Source organism: Gymnoscopelus braueri (assembly GCF_963280865.1).
Source record: "Gymnoscopelus braueri genome assembly, chromosome: 8".
NCBI lineage: Eukaryota > Metazoa > Chordata > Actinopteri > Myctophiformes > Myctophidae > Gymnoscopelus > Gymnoscopelus braueri.
The window spans coordinates 56,987,505-57,004,651 of record NC_137609.1 but is presented as its reverse complement, the minus strand read 5'-3'; the positions used below and the strand labels follow the sequence as shown (position 1 = coordinate 57,004,651).

Genomic DNA, 17,147 nt, shown 5'->3' with positions numbered 1-17,147 from the left:
TTATGCAGTGCAACTGTGTTGCTGACATCACTGTGTACTATAAGGTCCTTATGCAGCTGTGTTGTTTACATCACTGTGTACTATAAGGTCCTTCACTGTGTACTATAAGGTCCTTGTGCAGCTGTGTTGCTGACATCACTGTGTACTATAAGGTCCTTATGCAGCTGTGTTGCTGACATCACTGTGTACTATAAGGTCCTTATGCAGCTGTGTTGCTTACATCACTGTGTACTATAAGGTCCTTGTGCAGCTGTGTTGCTTACATCACTGTGTACTATAAGTTCCTTATGCAGCTGTGTTGCTGACATCACTGTGTACTATAAGGTCCTTATGCAGCTGTGTTGGTTACATCACTGTGTACTATAAGGTCCTTATGCAGCTGTGTTGGTTACATCACTGTGTACTATAAGGTCCTTATGCAGCTGTGTTGCTTACATCACTGTGTACTATAAGGTCCTTATGCAGCTGTGTTGCTTACATCACTGTGTACTATAAGGTCCTTATGCAGCTGTGTTGCTTACATCACTGTGTACTATAAGGTCCTTATGCAGCTGTGTTGTTTACATCACTGTGTACTATAAGGTCCTTATGCAGCTGTGTTGGTTACATCACTGTGTACTATAAGGTCCTTATGCAGCTGTGTTTACATCACTGTGTACTATAAGGTCCTTATGCAGCTGTGTTGGTTACATCACTGTGTACTATAAGGTCCTTATGCAGCTGTGTTGTTTACATCACTGTGTACTATAAGGTCCTTATGCAGCTGTGTTGGTTACATCACTGTGTACTATAAGGTGAGGTGGTTAACCCTTTAAAAGGTAAATTGATTCATTGATAATATTTTTAATTAAATATAATGCTATATATAAATCAATTAATTAATTAATTAATTAATTTAAAAGTAAAGGAGCCCCGCCCACCTGCGTTCCGACGGCTCGTACACGCCGCTGTCGCCGGCCACTGATTCGTCGGACACGGCCGAAGTCACGCCCATCTTCTTAGGCCCCGCCCCTGTCCCCTGCAGCTGGGGGGAGGAGTCTGGAAAGAGGAGGAGCACATTCTTTCATAATATAATAAAGTTGATGTTAAATGTGTTAATCTGTACGTTTTATCCAGGTAACTGTATCAAATCAAATCAAATAAAATATGACATATTTTAGAGAGTGTTTCTCCATGGTGCTGTTTGCTTATTGGTCATTAATTTATCATCAACATGATTTGGAGCTTTGATGGCTTCCATAAAAAGTGTTATTGTGGTATAAAGTGGTATTCTCATTAATGTATCTTTTTAATAGTTTCAGATCCAGTCTTAATGTTTGGTGTAATGAAGAGGTCAAAGAATATGCCAGAATGATCTGATAAATAGAGCAACATTTAGCACAGTGACATTGGAGATGTTAACACCCTTATAATTAAATCTAGTGTATGTCCTCATGTTGGGACAAACCAACAGTGAAGTATGGCATATACTTTGGGCAGATTTCCTCTTTTGTCAAAAAAAGTGATCTCTGGAGCCTTCATTCAGCCCCTTTTTGACTATGCTGCACCTCCAGGTACTCCTTCATCTCAATGTCACTAAAGACTAAGCTTCAGACCTCCCAAAACAAACTGATTCGACTACTTCTCTGCCTGGGGTCCATGCCCCACCTTTTCCCCACACATCAGGCTGGCTCAGGGGAGAAGACAGGGTTAAACAACTACACATGGGATTGGCTTTCAAAATAATCAATTTGACTCTCAATGCCCTCAATACCCGCATACTGACTAAATACCTCCAAAAGGTTAGCGACACCCACAATACTAAAGGGAAAGTAAACAACGATGAAATCATCCTTAACCTTCAAGTTAAAGCCTTTGGTGTCAAAAACACCAAAGGCTAAGTGGCCTTGAACCTAAAATGACGAAATTCCAGGCTTGATGCCAACTCTCAACCCAACGTAGCTACTAAAGGAGTAGTGCTTACCCTGGCAATGTATAACTGAGCCATAAAACTCCAGATGAATGATGTTGAGATGCGCTTTTGTAAAAGTTGCTTTGTGTTTTGCACAAAGTCCCGGAAACATTTCACACCTAGCTGTACTGACTTCATTTCTATGTCTCTCTGCTTTAAATATGTCTCTCTGCTTTAAACATGTCTCTGTGCTTTAAACATGTCTCTGTGCTTTAAACATGTCTCTGTGCTTTAAACATGTCTCTCTGCTTTAAATATGTCTCTCTGCTTTAAACATGTCTCTGTGCTTTAAACATGTCTCTGTGCTTTAAACATGTCTCTGTGCTTTAAACATGTCTCTGTGCTTTAAATATGTCTCTCTGCTTTAAATATGTCTCTCTGCTTTAAACATGTCTCTGTGCTTTAAACATGTCTCTGTGCTTTAAACATGTCTCTGTGCTTTAAACATGTCTCTGTGCTTTAAACATGTCTCTGTGCTTTAAACATGTCTCTGTGCTTTAAACATGTATCTGTGCTTTAAACATGTCTCTCTGCTTTAAATATGTCTCTCTGCTTTAAACATGTCTCTCTGCTTTAAACATGTCTCTCTGCTTTAAACATGTCTCTGTGCTTTAAACATGTCTCTCTGCTTTAAACATGTCTCTCTGCTTTAAACATGTCTCTGTGCTTTAAACATGTCTCTGTGCTTTAAACATGTCTCTGTGCTTTAAACATGTCTCTCTGCTTTAAACATGTCTCTGTGCTTTAAACATGTCCATGTCTCTGTGCTTTAAACATGTCTCTGTGCTTTAAACATGTCTCTCTGCTTTAAACATGTCTCTGTGCTTTAAACATGTCTCTCTGCTTTAAACATGTCTCTGTGCTTTAAACATGTCTCTGTGCTTTAAACATGTCTCTCTGCTTTAAACATGTCTCTGTGCTTTAAACATGTCTCTCTACTTTAAACATGTCTCTCTGCTTTAAACATGTCTCTGTGCTTTAAACATGTCTCTCTGCTTTAAACATGTCTCTGTGCTTTAAACATGTCTCTGTGCTTTAAACATGTCCATGTCTCTGTGCTTTAAACATGTCTCTGTGCTTTAAACATGTCTCTCTGCTTTAAACATGTCTCTGTGCTTTAAACATGTCTCTCTGCTTTAAACATGTCTCTGTGCTTTAAACATGTCTCTGTGCTTTAAACATGTCTCTCTGCTTTAAACATGTCTCTGTGCTTTAAACATGTCTCTCTGCTTTAAACATGTCTCTGTGCTTTAAACATGTCTCTCTGCTTTAAACATGTCTCTCTGCTTTAAACATGTCTCTCTGCTTTAAACATGTCTCTGTGCTTTAAACATGTCTCTGTGCTTTAAACATGTCTCTCTGCTTTAAATATGTCTCTGTGCTTTAAACATGTCTCTCTGCTTTAAACATGTCTCTGTGCTTTAAACATGTCTCTCTGCTTTAAACATGTCTCTGTGCTTTAAACATGTCTCTGTGCTTTAAACATGTCTCTCTGCTTTAAATATGTCTCTCTGCTTTAAACATGTCTCTGTGCTTTAAACATGTCTCTCTGCTTTAAACATGTCTCTCTGCTTTAAACATGTCTCTGTGCTTTAAACATATGTCTCTGTGCTTTAAACATGTCTCTGTGCTTTAAACATGTCTCTCTGCTTTAAATATGTCTCTCTGCTTTAAATATGTCTCTCTGCTTTAAACATGTCTCTGTGCTTTAAACATGTCTCTGTGCTTTAAACATGTCTCTGTGCTTTAAATATGTCTCTGTGCTTTAAATATGTCTCTCTGCTTTAAATATGTCTCTCTGCTTTAAACATGTCTCTGTGCTTTAAACATGTCTCTGTGCTTTAAACATGTCTCTGTGCTTTAAACATGTCTCTGTGCTTTAAACATGTCTCTCTGCTTTAAACATGTCTCTGTGCTTTAAACATGTCTCTGTGCTTTAAATATGTCTCTCTGCTTTAAATATGTCTCTCTGCTTTAAACATGTCTCTGTGCTTTAAACATGTCTCTGTGCTTTAAACATGTCTCTCTGCTTTAAACATGTCTCTCTGCTTTAAACATGTCTCTCTGCTTTAAACATGTCTCTGTGCTTTAAACATGTCTCTCTGCTTTAAACATGTCTCTCTGCTTTAAACATGTCTCTGTGCTTTAAACATGTCTCTCTGCTTTAAACATGTCTCTGTGCTTTAAACATGTCTCTCTGCTTTAAACAAGTCTCTGTGATTTAAACATGTCTCTCTGCTTTAAACAAGTCTCTCTGCTTTAAACATGTCTCTGTGCTTTAAACATGTCTCTGTGCTTTAAACATGTCTCTGTGCTTTAAACATGTCTCTCTGCTTTAAACATGTCTCTCTGCTTGAAATATGTCTCTGTGCTTTAAATATGTCTCTCTGCTTTAAATATGTCTCTCTGCTTTAAACATGTCTCTCTGCTTTAAATATGTCTCTGTGCTTTAAACATGTCTCTCTGCTTTAAATATGTCTCTCTGCTTTAAACATGTCTCTCTGCTTTAAATATGTCTCTGTGCTTTAAACATGTCTCTCTGCTTTAAATATGTCTCTGTGCTTTAAATATGTGTCTCTGCTTTAAACATGTCTCTCTGCTTTAAACATGTCTCTCTGCTTTAAATATGACTCTCTGTTTTAAACAAGTCTCTCTAATTTAAACATGTCTCTGTGCTTTAAACATGTCTCTGTGCTTTAAATATGTCTCTGTGCTTTAAATATGTCTCTCTGCTTTAAACATGTCTCTGTGCTTTAAACATGTCTCTGTGCTTTAAACATGTCTCTGTGCTTTAAATATGTCTCTCTGCTTTAAACATGTCTCTCTGCTTTAAACATGTCTCTGTGCTTTAAACATGTCTCTGTGCTTTAAACATGTCTCTGTGCTTTAAACATGTCTCTCTGCTTTAAACATGTCTCTGTGCTTTAAACATGTCTCTGTGCTTTAAACATGTCTCTGTGCTTTAAACATGTCTCTGTGCTTTAAACATGTCTCTGTGCTTTAAACATGTCTCTCTGCTTTAAACATGTCTCTGTGCTTTAAACATGTCTCTGTGCTTTAAACATGTCTCTCTGCTTTAAACATGTCTCTCTGCTTTAATCATGTCTCTCTGCTTTAAACATGTCTCTCTGCTTTAATCATGTCTCTGTGCTTTAAACATGTCTCTGTGCTTTAAACGCATGTCTCTCTGCTTTAAACATGTCTCTCTGCTTTAAATATGTCTAGGGTTAGAGAGCCTATTTCAACCAATCAGGTTGCTTGCTCAGAACTACCAGTTAGTTGTATTACATTTAAATAATATTATAGTGGGTGGGGCATATAGTGGGCGGGGCATCCAACAGGCCCGTTCACGGACAGTGTACAAACTGGTCCCTTATGCATTAGTTCCTTATCACCCTGAGTCACGTCTAACTCTGAGTGTACAAATGGAACCAAATGGACCCTTACAGGTCTGTAACTCTTAGAATGTACACATGGAACCAAATGGACCCTTACAGGTCTGTAACTCTTAGAGTGTACACATGGAACCAAATGGACCCTTACAGGTCTGTAACTCTGAGAGTGTACACATGGAACCATACAATCAGAGAGCCGCGCGCCTTTGGAAACTCAACCTCTTAGGAACAACTCACGGCCAAACCACTGCTCCACTTCTCTCCTAACTTGCTACAAAAATCCCTCATGCAAAAGTATATAAGTACTTCTACTTTATTTTCAACCTTTACATGTGTCTCCTTTTCTAATAATCATAAAGTGTCATAAAGTGTCATATTTTTCTGCTCGCAATTTACTTCCGGATGGTTCGTTTCACCTAACTGAGCACCTTTGCCACATCAGTCAAACGGGAAAGAAACAAGCGCTGCCGTGGTCTATGCAAACGAGCCCAAATGCGCGCCCAAATAAGACCAAAATCGATTATACAAAAGGCAGACCTGGCAACGCAGGCTACGCCAATCATGTGACAGAGATCCACAAGCTATGGGGCAGAGATGCCATATGCCATACACCGTATCTTAGCAACAACGAAAGCGCTCACTCTCATTGGTCGTGTCATCCTGAGGCCAGTTTCCAGACAATGGCATGGCATCGCAGAGAGCTTGCTTGCTGTCGCCATTACAGGCAGACGGCAGACGCAGCAACAACAGGGCTCAGTGAGAGTAGGACGAGCTGAGCTGGACAGTACAATCACCCTCATTTCTCTGATAAATCGCCCTGTCATTCATATTGTCAAGACTTTTATGTCACTGCAGCCTGCTACTAATGTAACCAATGTTTATGTCCACTACTGTGATAGCGTTCGTTGTATTTGAGTGATTAGTGGTGTAGTGGATAAAATTCATATAACAGTCATTGTGGTATTGATTAATTGAATGTATTAGTAGATGCAACAATCATCACCTGTTCTTCCTTGTTAAACTCCTCTCCCTGACAGACTCCTTTACAAACAGTCGACTCATGCTAACCTATTTCAAACATACTGACTCTGGGTGAGTCAGTTATAGAATAAAGCCCATGTGAGGAGTGACGATCTGTTGTTATACCTCTGTGTACCATCCTGCCAGTATAAATATGTGTAAGACATTGGTGTTGGGGAGTGATGGGGGAAGCCCTGGAGGGAGACACTAGTCTCTCTCTGCTGTGATGAGATCTACAATAAACGATGGAGTTTGGTTCCTGACAACTGAGTCCTGCATCTTCCTGATCTGTTTAACTTACATAAAGTAACATGTAAAAGCTGCCATTATAGTGGCTAACGCACTTTTACCGTAGCATGTAGCTAACGCTAACGTGGTTGTCGTGGCTGACGCAGATGTGAAATCACGTTGTCAACAATGACAGTTAGTGTGGTGAATGTTACTATTCCTTCCTGCTCAGTTAGTCCATTGTAGATGGTGCGCCCACATAAGCCCTAAATCGCCGTTAGTTGGGTTACATGACTATTAAAGCACTTTGAGCTGCATTTCATGTCATGAAAGGTGCTATACAAATAAAGTTTATTATTATTAGCCAAGCGCGGCTAACGCTAATGCACTTAAGCTAGACATCATCCAAAAAAAGGCTCTAAAAATCATCGGGTGGATGAGGACCTTGCCCTACAGCAATATGCCATCAGTAAGCTGAGTCATCGTCGAACAGTTGCAGCAACAACTGTTCTTTATAAGATGCACACTCCCAGCTGTCCAGTGGATCTCAAAGCACTGCTGCCCCAAGCTCACATCCCAGGTCATATCACCCGGAGGGTACTACCAAGCCACGCTCTGACCATCCTCAAGTCAAACACCAAATGCCTTGATAGGAGCCTTCTCCACTCTGCTAGTGGCAGCGGTGGCCTAGTGGTTAGAGGGGCGGCCTTGATACCGGAAGGTCCCTAGTTCGATTCCCCAATTCATCACATCAATCACCGCTGAATAGCCCTTGAGCAAGGCTTCCATGCAGGGTCTGGCTGTAAATAAGTTTCGCACTTAGTCCAACACCCTGGGTAAACAACAAACTTTGCTTTGCTTTGCTTTGCTATCACAACATGGAACAGCCTTCCCCCTGCAGGTTGTTGGAGACATTACATCAAGTAGTATTCATGCCTTTAAGAGGCTGAACAAACACCTCCTCAGTATGTGACTGTAATCCCATGAAGCTCAAGGACATTAAATCATCAAACATTCAGTTTATATATATATATATATATATATATATATATATATATATATATATATATATATATATATATATATATATATATATATGTTACAGGGTGAATGGAGAACCAGGGTGATTGAAGAAGGCTCGCTCGTTTTTACCCACCCAGCAATTCTGTAGAAGAAACACTAGAGGGAGCCACAAGCCAGGCTTGTGCACAAGCACATATGGCCGCGACCACCCACACACACACAGTCACACACACACACACACACATGCGCGCGCACGCACACGCGCTCATGCTTTCAATGGACTGTTAAGATACTTTTATTGTGTTCTGCTGGCTTTTGTTTTAGTTTCTCCCTGACACACACACACACACACACACACACACACACACACACACACACACACACACACGCACACAGTGATCCATGAAAAGAACTATTCTGTCCCTATCGGTTTACAAATCAAACGGCGCTGAGTCGACTAGTGGAGCGTCGGCCGGTCACCGCGGGCACTCGCGCCTGGAGGCGCGAGGGCGCGCTTCCTCGGCCTCAAGCTCCACTAAGTCGGCGCGCCGTGCGTGTGAACGCGTGTTCAGCGTTCCCCTCATAGATATTATGGTTCCCCTAGCGTACCTTCCTGGTTGCTATGTGGGGGGGAACAACAAAAGACAGGTCTCCGTCGGCGCATCAAAGCCCCGCCTCTCCGCGCTCTCCTTCTCCTCCTCCTCGGAGGAGGAGAAGGAGAGAAGGAGAGGACGGGACGGTTTAAAACGCGAGGAGGAGGAGGAGGAGGAGGAGGCTCCTCTTCCTCGCGAGCCTCGCGTAATAACCCCCCGCCTCGCAGCGCCGTCGTCCTCCTCCTCCTCCTCGCGAGCCTCGAAAAGCCCCGCCTCGCCCCGAAGGAGCCCCGTGCCTAAAAACGAGCGCTCTGTCTTCAATCACCCTGGATCTCCATTCACCCGGTGACATATATATATAAAGCCTGTATCTGCAAAAGCTTAATCTCTCAAGAACAGATTCTGCTCTCCGGTTGAATCTGTCGGGGGGATTCGTCATATCGCGTACGCACTGGCCTACAAGTGGGCGTGCCTTCAGATCAGGAAGCAGGCCGCGCTTTACCCAATCAAATGTAGTGGGTGGGATTTACGTGTCTGCCGATCCTTCCCCACTAGAAACAAACCAAAACTCATTTAACAATAGCGTCCTCGGAGCAGACAAACCAAAAATCATCATAGAAACAAGTGGGTTTATAACCAAAACGATCCATGTTCTCTGGGAGAAGTGGTGTTAGTGTTCTGTGTAGAAATATTGTTAGTGGGAATTAAAACATAGTCGCACCACCGGAAGTGAAAGGCTGAAGGCAGACCAAAACCCTGGTTTCCTTGCGCACGGGTGCTACGTTTTGCTCCCCCCAGAGCTAAGTGAAAGAGTGAAAAACAGCAGAGGGCGCTGTTTTTCCTTTTTTATTTGGCGATGGGTTCCCAGATTGGCAAAAGCTTAACACCAGTGATGCCATAAATGGCCCGGACCGTTTTTGAGAATCCATGCATCATGTGCCATAAACGGTCCGGACCGTTTTTGGCCCATTTTTTTTTTATACGTGGGCTTTTTATACGTGGGGCGCTCTAACGAAACTTTGGGATCATCTAAGGAGTCTCTGAGAAGGAGAGGCCGGATGTGGATCCATGTCCAAAAACCTTCCGGTCGGCCGCTCCAATGTTAAAGGAGAATTTTGGACTAAGGTTATATAGGCCTTGCGTTAGATCACATATTTTAATAGCTTTTCTTTTTTTTTGGGACAGTGTTCTGTCACTATGAGCGTCAGATCTAAAAAAATAAAATAAAATAAAAGCAATTAAAATATGCGATCTAACGCAAGGCCTATCCGCGCACGTTTTAAGCTGTGGTGGACCCGGGATGGAGTTATGAAATGTATCTACTGTACCATTCATCCTAAGATATCATAACATCATAGAAAAGGTAAGAAAACTTAGTCCAAAATTCTCCTTTAACTCCTTGACTAAAAGCTTAATATCTCCATTTCTTTTTAATGTGGTGGAAGTGAGACGTTTTGGATGGAGGATCACTCTGCAATGGAGGATCACTCTGCAATGGAGGATCACTCTGCAATGGAGGATCGCTCTGCAATGGAGGATCACTCTGCAATGGAGGATCACTCTGCAATGGAGGATCACTCTGCAATGGAGGATCACTCTGCAATGGAGGATCACTCTGCAATGGAGGATCGTGTTAGAGAAATATCATTGTTCCAGGCGTTAGTCGGGACCCTCCGCCGTCTCTCACGCACGCTTTGTTTACATGCACTTCTGCATCGGGACTTCTAGAGCACGAAACATATCAACTTAAGTGGATGAAAGATATGCAGGCACTGAACGTACCCTATTTGAATAAACCTCTGGCACACAATGTGTTAATAAAAAATAAATAAAAAATTACCCTTACAGATCTGTAACTCTGAGAGTGTACACATGGAACCAAATGGACATTTACAGTTCTGTAACTCTGAGAGTGTACATATGGAACCAAATGGACCCTTACAGGTCTGTAACTCTGAGTGTACACATGGAACCAAATGGACCCTTACAGTTCTGTAACTCTGAGAGTGTACACATGGAACCAAATGGACCCTTACAGTACACATGGAACCAAATGGACCCTTACAGGTCTGTAACTCTGAGTGTACACATGGAACCAAATGGACCCTTACAGTACACATGGAACCAAATGGACCCTTACAGGTCTGTAACTCTGAGAGTGTACAAACCTTTGCGGGTCCATTTGGTTCTATTTGTACACTGTCAGAGTTAAAGGAACACTGAGGGTTTGACAGTGTAAACAGTGAAAAGTGAAAACAGTGAGTGGCCAGTCTGGCCACACCTTGCATAAGGCTGACTGTGTAGTAACAGAGCTCATTAACACACACACACACACACACATGCGCACACACAAGCAGGAGGTGTAATTGGAGCCTCCTCCTCTCAGCCTGACAATCAGGTTACAGGTGTGTATGAGCTTAAATTCCTGAAGAGCTTTTGCTGTTCTTTGGACACGCATTCACGGACACATGCTCCGCCGTGCGCACATATGCATGCATGCATGCACGCACGCACGCACGCACGCACGCACGCACGCACACACACACACACACACACACACACACACACACACACACACACACACACACACACACACACACACACACACACACACACACACACACACACACACACACACACACACACACACACACACACACACACAGGTGAGAGAGTGATTGTTCAGTAGAAAGGGCTTTTATAAAATCCATTTGTTCAGTAAAAAGGGCTTTTATAAAATCCATTTGTTCAGTAAAAAGGGCTTTTATAAAATCCATTCCAGGTTTAGTAGCCTTTGGTCGTGAGGTTAAACGTTGTAATCTAACTTCTTATTCTCATTACACGTGAGAGTTGGCTTTACTTTATTAACGTTCGCCTGCACTGATCTACAAGTTGTCATGCCCACCCCTATGAAGAGTTACATCAGCATGCCCATATATGGGCAAGTGGGCATATACTGGGCATGTGGATCACCATACATGGGACTAAAAGGGACAAAGACACAGAGATCACACACAGATCTCCATATATGGACATATCTGTCACATAGGCAGTGACACGTAGGTGTCCAACTCTAGACGTGAGAACTTCTAGTAGATATACAATGTGTATTAGATGACTAGATGTCTTCTAGTAGATATACAATGTGTATTAGATGACTAGAGGTCTTCTAGTAGATATACAATGTGTATTAGATGACCAGACGTCTTCTAGTAGATATACAATGTGTATTAGATGACTAGATGTCTTCTAGTATATATACAATGTGTATTAGATGACTAGAGGTCTTCTAGTAGATATACAATGTGTATTAGATGACTAGAGGTCTTCTAGTAGATATACAATGTGTATTAGATGACCAGACGTCTTCTAGTAGATATACAATGTGTATTAGATGACCAGATCAAAGCTGTACAGGCAATAAAGTGTGTGAGGAGGTTTTGTGTGTAATACTACACACATTATGTAGTATTAGTGTGTAATACATCCACAGTGTTAATTGGTAGAGACATCTGTAAATGAACCTTCATCAGTTCCATGTGGAACCTCTTGTTTCCTCCCTGTTTCCCAGACAGATAAAGACGTAACACCGTTTCCCAGACAGATAAAGACGTAACGACGTTTCCCAGACAGATAAAGACGTAACACCGTTTCCCAGACAGATAAAGACGTAGCATCGTTTCCCAGACAGATAAAGACGTAACACCGTTTCCCAGACATTTAAAGACGTAACACCGTTTCCCAGACAGATAAAGACGTAACACCGTTTCCCAGACATTTAAAGACGTAACACCGTTTCCCAGACAGATAAAGACGTAACACCGTTTCCCAGACATTTAAAGACGTAACACCGTTTCCCAGACATTTAAAGACGTAACACCGTTTCCCAGACAGATAAAGACGTAACATCGTTTCCCAGACAGATAAAGACGTAACACCGTTTCCCAGACAGATAAAAACGTAACATCGTTTCCCAGACAGATAAAGCCGTAACACTGTTTCCCAGACAGATAAAGCCGTAACACCGTTTCCCAGACAGATAAAGCCGTAACACTGTTTCCCAGACAGATAAAGCCGTAACACCGTTTCCCAGGCAGATAAAGCCGTAACACCGTTTCCCAGACAGATAAAGACGTAACACCGTTTCCCAGACAGATAAAGACGTAACACCTTCTTACCTTTCAGCTGCCGTCCAGATACACCCGCCTCCTCATTGGCTCCTCCTCCTCTGCTATGCGACTCCTCATTGGCTCCTCCTCTCTCCTCCTCCTGGGAGGGCAGCATGGCTGCCAGTCTGCTGTGTAACTCCGCCTCCAGACCAGGGTTTGTATACTTCACTAAAACTAAGACAAAAAACAAAGAAACAAAACTAAGAAAAAATAAAGATACAACTAAACACTGGATTTGGTGTTAGGGTTAGGGTTAACCCTAACCCTAACACACTGAACACTGGAGTTCAGTTCACTGAATAAAAAATAAAGATACAACTAAACACTGGAGTTGGTGTTAGGGTTAGGGTTAACCCTAACCCTAACACTGGAGTTCACTGAATAAAAAATTAAGATACAACTACACACTGGAGTTCACTGAATTAAAATAACAAAATAAAAACGTGACTTTACTAAAAAAGAACAACTAAAACAAACGATAAAGGACTAACTATAATAATGAAATACCAATAAATGATAAATATATGTATTATACATATAAAATAACTAAAACTAACTGAAATAAGATAAAAGGTCAGAAGTTTTAGTCGTGGTCAAAAATAGCAGATCTACAAGCTCTCAACTTACAGATATTCAGCGTAGCGATAGTTCATGTAGACACGGAAGGCAGGAGGTTTATGCTACTTTTACTCTCTCCCCGGACCCCCCCCCCCCCCATTCATTGGTTAACAAGCTAATTCAACCTCACGTCATTCTCATTCGCTACAACCTCACTCACACACGCCCTCATACCCACAGTGCATCTCAGGCGGTTCATTTAACCAGCCTCTGTTCTTTGTTTCATTCTATGTGCTTCACTGTCTCAGCTGGTTGTACAGCTCCACCTCCTCCCTGTGGCATTTACTTCATATTGTTATAGGTTGATTCTGTGTATTGTACTGTGTTTCTATGGATTGTACTATGATATGTAGTAGTTTAATTATGCATTGAGGGTTCAATGATATGTTTATGTAAAACTGTATTTTATGCTCTGCTCTGGGGGTTTGTGATATCAGAATCTGTTGTCCTGCGTGCGCAGGTAATCTGTAATATCACATGAGTAGAGTCACAGGTAATCTGTAATATCACATGAGCAGAGTCACAGGTAATCTGTAATATCACATGAGCAGAGTCACAGGTAATCTGTAATATCACATGAGTAGAGTCACAGGTAATCTGTAATATCACATGAGCAGAGTCACAGGTAATCTGTAATATCACATGAGCAGAGTCACAGGTAATCTGTAATATCACATGAGCAGAGTCACAGGTAATCTGTAATATCACATGAGCAGAGTCACAGGTAATCTGTAATATCACATGAGTAGAGTCACAGGTAATCTGTAATATCACATGAGTAGAGTCACAGGTAATCTGTAATATCACATGAGCAGAGTCACAGGTAATCTGTAATATCACATGAGCAGAGTCACAGGTAATCTGTAATATCACATGAGCAGAGTCACAGGTAATCTGTAATATCACATGAGCAGAGTCACAGGTAATCTGTAATATCACATGAGCAGAGTCACAGGTAATCTGTAATATCACATGAGCAGAGTCACAGGTAATCTGTAATATCACATGAGCAGAGTCACAGGTAATCTGTAATATCACATGAGCAGAGTAACACCGGCGCCAAATCTGAATGCAATATCATTGCAGTAAATGGTTAATATTGCAGTAAATGGTTATATATGCAATATGGTAAATGGTTGATAAATGGTATTGGTTATTCCTGAGCTGAAGTGTCTAAATGAACTGCTATTTTTAAAACATGTTTCTGACCTTGTTGAATCGTGCCCTGGACTAATCCACATTACAATAAAAAATCACACCCTGTGTGAAGTGGGCGGTGTCTTGCTAGCTAATCACAATACTGAATGGAGTCAACCAATCATGTACAAAAAATAAATACATTTATTGAAACACTCTTTATGATGGAAGAAACCATAACTGAAAAAAAACAAATTTATGGGTTTCTTTTTCAGTTATGGTTTCTTATATAGGGCTATGCACATGTGTCATGTGACACTGGCCAATCACAGTCCTGAATAGACTGTGATTGGCCAATCACGGTGCATTGTACAAATTGTACAAATAAAATTGTACAAAAATTTTACAAATATCCAAACCTCACTTATAGGGGCGGTTTCACCGCACAAAAAGTCAAACTAACACTAAAAGTAATAAAAATCACACCCTGTGTGAAGTGGGCGGTGTCTTGCTAGCTAATCACAATACTGAATGGAGTCAACCAATCATGTACAAAAGATAAATACATTTTTTTTAAAGTTATGGTTTCTTATATAGGGCTATGCACATGTGTCATGTGACACTGGCCAATCACAGTCCTGAATAGATTGTGATTGGCCAATCACAGCGCAGGATAATTGTACAAATTTCCAAACCTCACTTATAGGGGCGGTTTCACTGCCCAAGATAATTGTACAAATTTCCAAACCTCACTTATAGGGGCGGTTTAACCGCCCAATAAACTAAGACTACGCTGACAAAACGGTCCCGGGGGGGGGGGGCACCGAAACGGGCCGTAGGACCGGGCACCACGAAGGGTTAATCCGGCCCTGAGTGTGAGGTAAGCAGATCATAAGCCTGACCTAAAGGTCTTTATGCCGGACTGATACATACATACAGACAGACAGACACACACAGTCAGATATAGAAGCTGTAGAAAAGCTCTGTTACTAACCTTGGTCCAGGCTGTGTTCCTGGTTGAAGGCCTCCTCCTCCTCCTCCTCTTCCTCTTCCTCTTCCTCTTCCTCCTCCTCCTCCTCCTCCTCCTCCTCCTCCTCCTCCTCCTCCTCCTCCTCTCTGGACGGGAAGCAGCAGGAGGAGGAGGAAGCAGCGTTGGACAGGAGGAGCGAGGGCGAGCAGGGAGGTGACAGGGAGGAGAGGGAGGAGCGGGGGGACAAGGAGCTCATGGAGAGCGGGGTGTCGGACAGCCTCAGGGCCTGGATCCTTGACGGCTCCACGCCTCCTCCTACGCCTCCTCCTGTAGTCCTGTCTGTCCTCAGCTCTCCTCCTGCGCCTCCCTCTCCCTCTCCTCCGGCCCCCCCCTCGTGCTCGTGGATGGTGGTGATGGAGTTGAGGGAGGAGGTGGTGATGGAGTTGAGGGAGGAGGTGGTGATGGAGTTGAGGAAACCTCCCTGCGCCTCCTTGTCCTCCCTGAGGAGGCTCTCTAGGCGGGCCTGGAGGTCCGGGTCGGGGGGGGTCGAGGAGGAGGAGCTCGGCGTAGCTCAGCGAGGAGCAGGAGCCTAGAGAGGAGGAGGTGGTGGCCAGGGACCCCCGACTGGAGGTCAGGGACCCCCGACTGCTCCCCGAGGAGCAGGAGAGAGTACTGGCTGACAGGCTGAGAGGAGGAAAGTATTTATTACTTATACTTATAGGAGAGAGTACTGGCTGACAGGCTGAGAGGAGGAAAGTATTTATTACTTATACTTATAGGAGAGAGTACTGGCTGACAGGCTGAAAGGAGGAAAGTATTTATTACTTATACTTATAGGAGAGAGTACTGGCTGACAGGCTGAGAGGAGGAAAGTATTTATTACTTATACTTATAGGAGAAAGTACTGGCTGACAGGCTGAGAGGAGGAAAGTATTTATTACTTATACTTATAGGAGAAAGTACTGGCTGACAGGCTGAGAGGAGGAAAGTATTTATTACTTATACTTATAGGAGAAAGTAGCCAATCCACTGTATCTATAAAGCACAATTTAAAACCACAGTGTTGGACCAAAGTGCTGTAACACTCAGTAACATAAAATACTAAAAATACAAGAGCAAAAACACAACACAATAAACAGGACAACACATAGACATAATGCTAGAGGAAACAGCAGCTCTAGGTCTGAACTTTAGAACGCCAAGGAGAACAAGTGAGTTTTTAAACGTGATTTAAACACAGGAAGGGTTTGAGACGCTCTAACACGGGGTGGAAGATCGTTCCACAGTTTGGGCGCTACAGTGGAAAGCGGTCTATCTCCCTTGGTCTTCAGCCTTGTTGTAGGACCTCAAGACCCTTGTAGAGTTAACGCCAACATAAAGTGCATTACAGAAGTGGAGTCGGGTTGAGATAAAAGCATGGATAAGACGTTCAAAATAAGAAAGATTTACAGCAGACTTAACTTTAGCTAAAAGCCTCAGCTGATAAAAGCTGGATTTAACAACAGAGTTAATCTGTTTGTCAAACTTAAAATCACTGTCCAGTTTGACACCAAAGTTAGTGACCACAGGTTTTATAAATGGCTGCAGGGGGTCCAGATCCAGTCTGAACACCATGACCTCTGTTTTACTTTCATTAAAGTTAAGGACGTTTAGGGCCATCCATGCTTTTATGTCCTTCAGACAGTCCAGCTGTGGTGGGTGGAGGTGGTGTCATTTTTCTTCAGGGACATGTAGATCTGCAAGTCATCTGCATAGAAGTGTTAGGGAATGCCATGCTTTTAAATCACACCCAGAGGGAGGAGGTACAGGGAGAAAAGGATGGGGCCAAGAATTGAGCCCTGCAGGACTCCACATGGGAGAGGGGCAGAGGACGATGTGGAATCACCTATAGGGCTACAGAGAACACCTATAGGGCTACAGAGAACACCTATAGGGCTACAGAGAACACCTATAGGGCTACAGAGAACACCTATAGGGCTACAGAGAACCATCTGTTTGACCTATAGAACACCTATAGGGCTACAGAGAACACCTATAGGGCTA

At 42.5% G+C, this 17,147-nt stretch overlaps 1 protein-coding gene across 1 annotated transcript in view; it reads right to left on the bottom strand.

Annotated features, from left to right (window-relative positions):
* The window catches only part of wwc1 (WW and C2 domain containing 1), a 73,632-nt gene that overhangs the window by 16,321 nt on the left and 40,164 nt on the right, over nt 1-17,147 (bottom strand). Inside the window, 4 exon segments of the mRNA XM_080436255.1 lie at nt 921-1,038; nt 12,389-12,553; nt 15,129-15,414; nt 15,416-15,788. Coding sequence (XP_080292381.1) covers nt 921-1,038; nt 12,389-12,553; nt 15,129-15,414; nt 15,416-15,788 — 942 coding nt within the window.